The sequence below is a fragment of the Rana temporaria genome, chromosome 4, assembly GCF_905171775.1.
Source record: "Rana temporaria chromosome 4, aRanTem1.1, whole genome shotgun sequence".
In the NCBI taxonomy this organism is placed as follows: domain Eukaryota; kingdom Metazoa; phylum Chordata; class Amphibia; order Anura; family Ranidae; genus Rana; species Rana temporaria.
Genome location: NC_053492.1, coordinates 336,898,132 through 336,910,232, shown reverse-complemented (window position 1 = coordinate 336,910,232; position 12,101 = coordinate 336,898,132). Strand labels below are relative to the sequence as shown.

Genomic DNA, 12,101 nt, shown 5'->3' with positions numbered 1-12,101 from the left:
TTCACATTTTTTCTAGGCTTCTGATTCGGGGTGTTGGTCCCTTGATTCGTCTCAATAGTGTTAGCATTCTGATTGGTGATTCTCTCATTGGTAGCGTTTTGCCCTGTATCCTGTTCCGGCGAGCTCCTATTTGACACAGTCCCTGATTCCTCCAATTTATTCTGCCACTTGAATACTAAATCATCCTCATAGTCCTTCATATCCCTCTGATATTTTCTTTTTTTCCTTGCCACTGTCTCCTTATCCTTTTGTTCCATATCTCGCTGTAGTTGTTTCGACAGGGCTATAAATTCAGGTAGCTCTTTACTGCTTTCAAGATTTGTTTTTAGCTCTGAAATGGTTCGATCAAGGGCTCTGATTTTACGTTGTTTTCTTTTTATCAACAGCACCAATAACTCCAGAGTTAGCGATAAAGTGATCGTGGAGGGACGTGAGTTTGTTACAGACAGAGCGAGCGTTCAAAATGGCGCAAGAGAAATCTTGGGAAGAAGAGAAATGGGAGCTAGATTGTGTGCATTGCGGCTGCATCCAGAGGGTGTAGGCAGGGCCGCCATCAGGAATTATGGGGCCCCTTACACAGCTTCAGGCATGGGCCCCCTGGAGCAGAGAACCGGGGGGGCGGGGGGGTGCTGCCGCCAACTGAAATTAAGAAGCGGGGGGGGGGCTGCCGTGAATTGAGAGGCGGGGGGCCCTCCGGACCTCTGGGCACTTTAATAAAAATAAAAAAAATAAACCTCTGGGCCCTTTAATAAAAAAAATATATATAAATAAAAAAATAATAAAAATAAACATTTATAAAAAACAAAAAGGGGGGTTGCCATCCAGGGCCCTTTAATAAAAATAAAATTAAAAATAAATAAATAAATATAAATATATATGTAAATATATATATATATATATATATATATATATATATATATATATATATATATATATATATATATATATATATAAAAGAATATATTAAAAAAAAGAAAAATCATTTTAGAAAAAAAAGCGGGGTTGCCATTCGGGCCCTAGGGACCTGTGGGCTCTTTAATAATAATAATATATATATATATATATATATATATATATAAAGAAATAAAAAAATATATAAAAAAAAAAGTTTTTTTTTTATAAAAAAAAGGGGGTTGTCATCCGGGGCCCTGGGGATCTCCGGGCCCCTGGGGACCTCCGGACCCCTAAAAAAAAAAATTGGCCCTTTAATAAAAAATAAAATAAAAATATATTAAACAATATATATTTTTTTTAATGAAAAAGAAATAAAAAAAGGGGGGCTGCCATCTGGCACGCTGGAGGCCTCTGGGACCCTGGGGACCTCTGGACCCTTAAAAAAAATTGTCCCTTTAATAAAAAATAAAATAAAAATACATTTAAAAAATATATTTTTTTTTATAAAAAAAAAAAAAAGGGGGGGGTTGCCATCCGGGGCCCTGGGAGCCTCTGGGCCCCTGGGAACCTCTAAAAAAAATGGCCCTTTAAGAAAAAATAAAATAAAAATATATAAAAAAAATTTTTTATGAAAAATAAATTTAAAAAAAGGGGGGTTGCCATCTGGGGCACTGGAGGCCTCTGGGCCCCTGGGGACCTCCGGGACCCCTAAAAAAAAAAAAAAAACTTTTTTTTTTTTTTTTTTTTTAACCTCTTGACCACTGGGCACTTAAACCCCCTTCGTAACCAGATACATTTTCAGCTTTCGGTGCTCTCACAATTTGAATGACAATTACTCAGTCATACAACATTGTACCAATCTGAAATTTTTGTCTTTTTTTTCACACAAATAGAGCTTTCTTTTGGTGGTATTTGATCACCTCTGCGGTTTTTATTGTTTGCGCTATAAAAGAAAAAAAGACTGAAAATTCTGTAAAAATAAAAAAAAAATTCTAGTTTCTGTCATATTAGCAGGTTATTTCTCACACACAGCATATGCATACTACAAATTACACCCCAAAACACATTCTGCTATTCCTCCCGAGTATGGCGATACCGCATGTGTGAGACTTTTACACAGCGTGGCCACATACAGAGGCCCAACAGGCAGGGATCACCATCAGGCGTTCTGGAGCACCATGGCCAATTCTGACATTTCGCTCCTACATGTAAAAATCATATTTTATTTGCAAAAAAATTACATAGAACCCCAAAACATTATATATGCTTTTTTTTTCAAAGACCCTAGAGAATACAGTGGCGGTTGTTGCAACTTTTTATCTTGCACGGTATTTTCGCAGCAATTTTTTGAACGCGTGTTTTTAAAAAAAAAACAGTTTTGTGCTTAAAAAAAAAACAGTAAAGTTAGCCCAATGTTTTTGCATACTATGAAAGATGAAGTTACGCTGAGTAAATAGATACCTAACATGTCACCCTTTAAAATTGCACACGCTCGTGGATTGGCGCCGAACTTCGCTACTTAAAAATCCCCATAGGCGACGTATTGCAAGGTATTGGAGTATTGGGGTATTGTGAAGTATTGAGGGTATTGCGGAGTATTGAGGGTATTGCAGAGTATTGAGGGTATTGCAGAGTATGGGGGGTATTGCAGAGTATGGGGGGTATTGCAGAGTATGGGGGGTATTGCACAGTATGGGGGGTATTGCACAGTACGGGGGGTATTGCACAGTATGGGGGGTATTGTACAGTATGGGGGGTATTGCACAGTATGGGGGGTATTGCAGAGTATTGCGCAGGGAGGGATGGCTGGATCTGTGACTGCAATTGTCACAGATCCAGCCCACAGTGCTGCTGCTGCCACCCGCTCCCCCCCCCCTCTCCTCTCACACTGTACCGAACGGTACAGAGAGAAGAGGGAGGAACCGGCGTCATTACATTTGTTTACAAGTGATCGCTCCGATGATTCCGGGAGCGCGCCCCAGGGGGAGCGCGAGAGGAGGATTTTGGGAGGATGTCCCAGGGACGTCCTCCCAGAACAACTCCACCGCGCTGTAGACATATTTTCTCAATAGCGCGGTGGGAAAGAGGTTAAAGGGGGTTGCCATCCAGGCCCCTGGGGACCTCTGGGCCCCTTACAGGTGTACTGCCTGTACCCCCCTGATGGCGGCCCTGGGTGTAGGGTAATGGGTGCGTTGAGCACAGTTGGATGAAGGAGGCCCAGGGTTTGGGGAGACATCACCAGAGCATAGGAGAAGCAGAAGGGTGAGGGAGGTAATGTGGGAATGCGATTTATATGAGTGGACCTGCCCCAGTGATTTGTAGCATTGGGCGTTTGACTTTAGAATTAGCATGAGTTAGTGAGTGCAGTAATAAGGAGAGGACAGAAGTGAGGGCGATATATATAGGGTGTGGGGTGGACAAGAGGGGTGAAGGAAAGACAGTTTGAGGATAGAAGACACAGCTGTCAGAAGGAGTGGTAGAGAGTGCATTTTCGAAAGGGGAGGAAACCGAAACTTAAAAAAAAAATAGTATCCCTGTATTCTGAATAGCAAAATAATAATAATTTTTATCACTTTGTGCAATCGCTGAAGTGCAGAGTCAGAAGTGCTTCCACTTATAGAAAAAGCCCCACTTGGAGAAAGAGCCCCAGATGCAAGGAGCCCCCTGCTTAAACTTCACCCAAAAGGATGCTTATATTTATACTGATGGATATAGGGGGTGGGTGCATTTCAATTATCTAATCAGGAGGCAATAAAGGTATGCTGTTCAACACAAATTGGGGAACTGGCCACTAGTGGAGGTGCCAAGGGCACAACTCACTTCACTACCAGTGTGACCGTCACCTCTGCCATGTCACCAGTCTCCTGGCGGATTGGTTGCCTTACATGGAACACAGATACTGTAGTCCTTAGCAACAACACATTAACTTCCTCTGGATAGTACTCTGTGTGTTGGACCCATGTTCGATATCTTCCTCTAACTCAGTCCCCTTGCTGTGTTGCAAGCCCTGTTCTTTTGATACGTTGGGCATGCACCCCTTTAAGAGACTTCAGATCAGGCAAAGCAAGTAAACAATAGACGCCAAGCTGTCAATAGTGTAGCACAGTTTATTCACAGCAACATAAAATACAGTACAAATGCACTCACAGACATCCTGGGTGACAGGCATGAGATAGCTCAGTATGGGACAACCAAGGGAAAGTCAAAGTCCAATCCTGTAAAAGCGGAAGTGGGATGCAGTGCAGGGAACTGGACGAACAAGCCAGGAGCCGCCGGGAGGGAAGAGCCATCAGGAGAGCTGTCAGGAAAACTGTCAAGCCCCCATATTCTGCAGCCAATTGAAACACATTTTTCAAGCTAAACCACGTCTCCTTCATCAGCCTAATGGTGGGATCTCCAAACTACAGCCCTCCAGCTGTTTCAGAACTACACGTCCCATGAGGCATTGTAAAACTCTGACATTCACAGACATGACTAGGCATGATGGGAATTGTAGTTCCTGAACACTTGAAAAACAAATGCTTACAAAGTTAATCCCTTGTAGGTACCTGCCTACAAGCTGTTGGACCCAACCCATCATCAGCAAAACTAACCACAGTGCACAGTGGGGGACCAGCACTATTGGATGCTGGAATATTAATTTAAAAAATATGTCTGCTTCTAAAGCCTGTTTCTACTTGTGCTATGGCGGGAAGAGAAACAGCATAGTTACACTTTACAATGAAAAAAAAAATGGCTTAAAAGTTACAAACTTCTTTTCTGTATATTTTACTAACTTACATCTCTTTTGTTTTAGGAATATTTTGCACCATTTCTTTGTGTACTTATGCAGCAAGTGTCTCCTATGATCTGAATCGCTTGCCACAATTTATTTATGGGCTTCCAAGTGATGTTGAACATGGATACAGCTGGTCTTTGTTTTGTGCCTGGTGTAGTTTGGGCTTAATAGTGGCAGCTGGATGCCTCTGCACTGCCTATCCATTTATCAGAAGGACCAAGATTTTGCATCTAAAGTTTGCCAGAGACTCCTGTGTATGACTGAGACAAGCTATGACTTTCCTGCCATTTTCAAGACTACAAAACTGATCAAACCTGAGCTGCACAGACTAAAAAAAACCTATGTTGGAAGCACAAATACTGTAAGCTTAATCGATTCAAAGAAGATATAGCTTCCGGCTATGTATAAATAAATAGTTAATGACCCAGTGGCCTTCATTGCTCCACTGTTGATTCTGCCCTTGAGTCCTTTTGCCTGCCTTGTGCACTACTGGAACCTACCCACGGGAATGTAACATGGTTGGAATTATAAACTAAAATTGGTCATTTGTTTAGGAACAAAGTAAAACTAAATATCCACAAAAACAACTGACACAGCCTTCCAAAGCATGGAAATACTGTGAAATCAAGTTCTTTAAGAAACCATTATTTATGCAACATGTTTATGTGCGTCACTGACAGATTTGTCAACATGCAAACTTTGCAGAAAAAAATAAAAAAAAGACTTCCATCTATAGTACTGCTTATATTTTCTCTTGCTTTTGCTTGTCACTATTTTACAGAAAATAAAAAAGACATGTTTTGGAAAACAGACCTCCAAGAGTTACAGTGCTATGTTAATCTCATGCTTGAAAAAAATTACATTCAAGCTGTTTCAAAGCCATTTGAGCTCCTGCTCAATTATTATAACCATTTTGCATCTTATCACATCTCAAATGATTTCTGTCATTCCTGCTTTGCCATAGAAAACGGTTATAAAACACAGTGGCCCGGATTCAGAGAGCAATTGCGCCTGCGTAACCATAGTTACGCAGCGCAATTGCTGACTTGCTCCGGCGTTACGAATGCTCCTGATTCAGGAACATCGTAACGCCGACTGCAGCCTAAAATCTGCGTGGCATAAGGCTCTTATGCCACGCAGATTTTAGGCTGCATTCTTGCGATGACTGCTAGGGGGCGCTCCCATTGTGCTCAGTGTATAGTATGCAAATTGCATACTAACACCGATTCACAATGTTGCGCGAGCCCTGCGTATGCAAGGTACGGAGTTTCCGTATGGCGTCTTTAGCGTAAGGCTGCCCCTTCTAATAGTAGGGGCAGCCAATGCTAAAGGATACCCGCCGTTCCCGCGTCGCGAAATTTGAATTTCACGTCGTTTGCGTAAGTGATACGTGAATGGCGCTGGACGCCATTCACGTTCACTTTGAAGCAAATGACGTCCTTGCGACGTCATTTGCCGCAATGCACGTCGGGAAAGTTTCCCGGCGGCGCATGCGCTTTACGATCGGCGCGGGAACGCGCCTAATTTAAGTGATTCCCGCCCCCTGCGGGATCATTTAAATTGCGCGCGCTTACGCCAGGCAATTTTGCCGGCGCGCCCTCGCAATTTACGGAGCTACTGCTCCGTGAATCGAGGGCAGCGGCGCAAATTTGCGGGGGCGCAGGGCAAAATCGTTGCCCTGTGCCTCCGTAATTTCAGCGCAAATCTTACTGAATCTGGGCCAGTGAAACTAATGACATTTTTTTTTGTATATTGCCCATCACCAATTTTGTTATTTTCTTCATATAAGTGGTGTATCTTTATAACTTCTGATTCCTATTGCATCATTATATTCATGCATATTGCAGCAAAAATCTCACTGAATGTGTCTATAATACACATTTCAGTAATATGCTAACCAGGGACCTACAAGAATATGGGGATTAAAATTGACATTACCTATCAAAATCTTAACACTTGTAGAATAACTCAATTGGAACGGTCTATTCTCCATGACTATCAAGCCAGGAGTTGGTAAGGGGGCCTATTATGACTAATGTCTGGGTCATCAACACAGTTGATTGCTAGCTCATTGGGAAGTTGCCCCCTTTGCTGCCATATTTTATTATGAGAAAGTTATTATTTCTGGGGCTTTTTTAAAGCAGTATTAAACCCAAAAGTGTAATATATTGCAGCATACAAATCATTAAATGTGGTGGCTGTAGTAGTTCTAGGCTTTTTTCTCCTCTGCTGTCACCTGGTGTTTTTGGCCAGTAATATGCCTCCTTGTATTAGAGTACCCCCTCTCTGGATCAAGGAGCATAGGGGGCATCTTTGGACAGCAGCATTATCAGTCTGGGGGGAGGGGACTTTAAGATGTACTAGCAGATTTAAGTACACTAACAAATTGAAGCCAATACTTTTAAAGGAGTTACTGAGACAGTTTATTTGGGGGGGGGGGGGGGTAAAGATTTTACCCTTTAACTGATACATCTGCAAGAGAGTTTGTTCTTTTGAAAAAAAGACTTACTGGCTTGCTTTTGTTTTTTGTTTTTTACTGCTTTAACCTTAGTGTTGATTTGAAGTGGGATATTGATTCCAGGGGTGATATTTTTTATTCTTTACTTCTTTAGGAGGTACCTGATATAACGTCTTTGGGATGAATTAGAGCAGACACTGCGAGCCAGGCCTTCTTATCCAACATCAGTGCCTGACCTCACAAATGCGCTTCTGGAAGAATGGTCAAACATTCCCATAGACAAACTCCTAAAACTTATGGACAGCCTTCACAGAAGAGTTGAAGCTGTTATAGCTGCAAAGGGTGGGTCAAATCAATATTAAACCCTACAGACTAAGACTGGGAAGCCAATTAAAGTTCACGTAAAGGCAGGTGTCCCAATACTTTTTTAAAGTGTAACTAAACGTAAAACCTTTTTTTAACCTAGTTTTGGCTAAAGCGGAGAGGAAATGGAACACCTGTCAGTTTTGTATTGCCGTCTGTGCCACAGTTAGGCAGATTCACCCTCTCTATTGGTCCTGTTTAAAGAAAATTCTAAATTTTAGGTTGACACTAGAACAGTAATAGAGAGGAAATCATCCAACGGGTATGATAGTTCTTGTGACTCACTTTGGAGGGATTTCTTCTCACTTCATGTTTTGACTATGGGACAGCAGCAGCATTTTCTTTTCTTTTCTTTAAAATCTCCTCTATAGGATGGGACAATAAATATATAAATCTCCAGCAGGTGGCCAATAGTAAGCAAGCCCCTCCAGGTGGATGTGATGTAAGGTCCTTGAAACCAGGGAAACACCAGGAAGAGCTAACAGAGGTAGCAAGCCTGTGTATATCACATTGACGTGGACCACTCTGGACAGCAAGAAAGTGTTGTAGGCCCACAAGATGGCCTTGATGATGTCATGTGATGCATATGGTTGTGGTTACGTGTTTTGGGGCATGGCCCCGTTGTCAACCTTTTTTTTAAACAAATGCCACACTTAAGTGGTGATGCTTTTCTCCTCCTTTTTTGTTATTACATGGTTTGCTGGCAGGAGCCTCCCCATATCCTACTTGAAAGAGAGACTGCTGATGCTTAGTGTAACGGTCACCACCGTTTACGACCTTCCATCCCATCCAAGACAGCTTATCGACACTCCAACCAACAGGACCCGATCCATCCCATTCCCAGAATCAGACGAGACACAGCTCTGTGCTTTCTGGTTTCCAATGCAAGAATGCTTTAATGGTTTCTTCTCAGCTTTTTATGCAGTTACAAGCAGGTGACCGTAATCAAAGGGACACTGAAATCTCCACCCCCCTTCACACCATGGGGCTTCAATCACATACTTTTATCAAAAGAATTCACACAAAATATTATCACACAATGAGTTCCCTTCAATCCACATCGTTAGACAGACGTTTTGTCTCCGACAGACAGGTAGTCACACCTTTACACAATGGACAATGAAATGTCTAGGAGTAGATGCAATTAACACCTTTCAACAGAATGTGTCCCCACATTGAATAAGCCAACAACTTGTGATATCTCAAGACATCCTGCAACCATGAATTATTATTAATGTCCCATCTCATGTAATACATGAATTATGATTCACTTGCCACCCCATCTCCTGGCTCAATCTGTGCCCAAAAGTCACTCCTGTTACATGGCTCCCTCCTTGTGGAACACTCCGGCAGACCTGGCTTGATGCTTTTCGGGTCAACTTGGGGATGTCCGGAACTAGGAGGCCCGGATGACGTCTGTTTGCCGGGATAACCCATCAGCATTGCCATTTGGCTTACCAGGTCGGTAGCTGATGGTGAAGGTGAATAATGGAATTCAGTTCTGGAACAGTCACTTGCTTTGCTCTCTCAATGGCTCCCAAAACCTGTTGCTGATGCTCTTGGGACAGATAAGGCACCACCTGGATGCAAATCCTGTTTAATCTTTTGACAATTTCAGCCTCTTTTGTGCATTTCAATGTTCAAGCCACGGGACATCTCATAATACATGACGTAGTGTTGTTGCATCTCTGATTTCTCACTGGCCAACTTGTCACATTCCCATTTTAGACTGTGATATTGTGCCGGATCTACAGTACATGTCGGGGAAGGTAGTCTTACCCGGGTCTCAGCAGCAAGCGAGTTGGTTCCAGCAACGCGGGTTGGGGCACAGGTAGTCACTGTGTGGGCTTCAGCGGGACACATCGCGGCGTACGCAGAAACAAGGGGGGCCAAATCATTCCCCAGTAGTACATCTGCTGGCAAATCCTTTATCACCCCCACATTCACATGTCCCGAACCAACCCCCCAATTCAGGTGAACCCGGGCAACGGGTAGCCGGAAGATGGTGCCTCCCGCTACTCTTACGGCTACGGTGTCTCCGGTGTGCTGGCTCTCTGGGATGAGTTTCTTCTGTAGCAGGGTCATCGTGGCCCCAGTATCACATAGCCCATTGGCTACCTTTCCATTGACCCAGACAGTCTGCCTGTGTTGCTGCCTGTTGTCCTGGTTAGCTGCTTGTATCGGATCTGCCTCGTGCAGAACGCCCCAATGTTCTTCCTCCTCAATGCAGTGGGCCGCAGGCATGGATGTGTGGGGGTTCCCCCTTTCTGGCTGTCTCCATGACTGTGACTGCCTGGGTGGATTCAATGGACAGTCTAGCTTTCTGTGTCCTAGCTGTTTACACCCAAAACACCTGATGGGCTGTGAGTAGTCCTGGGAGTTGAACCTAGGCTTCTGAGGATAAGTGGCCGCTGGAGGTGGTGTTGTAGGACGGTCCGACTGGGGTTTGTAGGCAATAGCCGACGGGGGGTGCCGCTGATCGATAATCCACCTGAGCTGTGGTCTTGACCACAGAGTTGTCCAGTTTACGGGCGTCTGTGTATTCGTGCGCCAGGTGAGCTGTTTCAGACAAGGAGAAAGGGTTTCTGTCCCGGACCCATTCTCTGACTTCCCAGGACAGTTTGTCAAAGAAGTGCTCCAGCAGGAACACCTGCAGCACCCCTTCCCCGGATTCTGCTTGGCATCCATCGACCCAGTGGGATGCTGTGCGGTGTAGGCGGCATGCCCACTCGGTATATGAGTCTCCAGTCTGCTTGCTCGTCTCTCGGGAACCGCCTCCGGTGTGACGGCATATCTGGCCAAAAGTGCTTCTTTTACCAGTCCATAGTTCATAATATCCTTGTCTGGGATGGCCCTGAACGCTTCACTGGCCCTGCCGGACAATTTCCCAGACAAAATGGTAACCCATTCCTCTATGGGCACCCAGTGTAGGGCACATTGCCGTTCAAAATCAGCAAGGTACCCACAGTGTTGTTCATCTTCTTTTAAAAAAGTAACTAGTTACAATTACAAGTTACTTGACCGAAAAAGTAAGTGAATTAGTGACTCAGTTACTTTATTGGCAAAGTAACTAGTTACTCGGAAAAGTAACAGAATTTTATTTTTGATTTTCTACAATGCAAGCACGTTCTATAACATCTCTAATATCAAAGATGTTTATATTAACTGATTGAAGCTTAAAAACACCACATACAGTATTTTAGAATATTTCGTATTTATTTGAACCCAATTCAATAGATTGCAGCGGCGCAGCCTGCCATAGATCATATGAATGATATATACATAAACATATAAAATAAATAAATATTTCAACTAAAATTCAAGTGCAAAATTAAGACACACAAATGTAAACGTGGGTAAAAAGAAACAAAGGAAATTCTGGCCTTTAATTAGTGCAATTATCTGTATAATAGTGTTAAAAGAAACAAAGGAAAAACCTGGCCATTAGTGCAAATCTCTGTAACTGTATATTAAGCCTACTAGAAACTACACTCTGAGCTCTTCAAAACCACACTAGCGACCAAAATAGAAGTACCAAATCTGAACCACTCAACGGATCAAACACTCAACGCCTTAAACAAAGCATTACTGCAAACAGCCGACACAGTCGCTCCAAAACGCAGAGCTCTCAGCCGGGAAAAAAACTTGGGCTGGTTTAACGACACTCTCACTCTACTGAAACAGGATCGCAGAAGAGCTGAAGGAGCCTGGAGGAGGAACCCATCAATAGAAACCCACACAAGGTACAAAACCCTCACCAAGATTTACCACAAAGCGATCTTTAAAGCTAAAAAAGAACACTTCGCAAACACCATCTCAAAAGCCCTAAACCGTCCACGGGAACTTTTTAAACTAGTCGCTAAGACTATGAACCACTCCTGCTTGGAGCCCCCTGCAAGTGAGACACAAGAATTCTGTAATTAATTATCTGACTTTTTTATCGACAAAATCGAAAAGATTCGGACTACAGTACAACAGAAAAAAAACATTAACCCCACTCAGACACAGCAAGAAGAAGCAATCAACATAAATAGTCCACGATCGACGAATTTTGAGCTGGTCCCAATTACCATCGATACCACAAAAAACATCATCGGAAGCCTTCGAGACAACACATCACCAAACGACATCATCCCTACAAAACTCTTGAAAGAATGCACGGACATCCTGACACCCATCATAACGCACATCATAAACCAATCGTTCAGGGAAGGGAGTGTTTCCGAGCACCCTCAAGCAAGGCATAATAAAACCCCTCCTAAAGAAACTGTCAGGGCCAAAGCGCTGTACTTCCTCCTTTAACACACCAGCGTAGTAGATTGACTTCCCAGCGGCTAACTGGGCACTTTAGGCGTGTGCGCATACGCATGTGACCTCTCGGGGCCAATCACCAGCGTGACCGCCGTATTTAAACCAGCTCCTGTCAGTAGACAGGTTGCTGGTTTATCGTCAGCTACTTCCTGAACCTGTGTCTCTGGAAACCATTTCCTGTTGGAATTCTGTTCGACTCACCTCTCACCTGGAACCTGACCTCGGATTGCTTCACCACTCTATTGAACTCTTCTGACCCCGACCTCGGCTTGTGACCTGGACTCTGTTGTTGTTTCT

General features: G+C 43.4%; 1 protein-coding gene across 1 annotated transcript in view; it reads left to right on the top strand.

Annotated features, from left to right (window-relative positions):
- Window positions 1–5,484, top strand: part of TMEM178A (transmembrane protein 178A) — a 464,669-nt gene extending 459,185 nt beyond the window's left edge. Inside the window, exon 4 of the mRNA XM_040350749.1 lies at window positions 4,691–5,484. Within this exon, the coding sequence (XP_040206683.1) occupies window positions 4,691–4,932 (242 nt within the window). The 3' untranslated portion in view covers window positions 4,933–5,484. The remainder of the gene's footprint in view (window positions 1–4,690) is intronic.
- The last annotated feature ends 6,617 nt before the right edge of the window (window positions 5,485–12,101 follow it).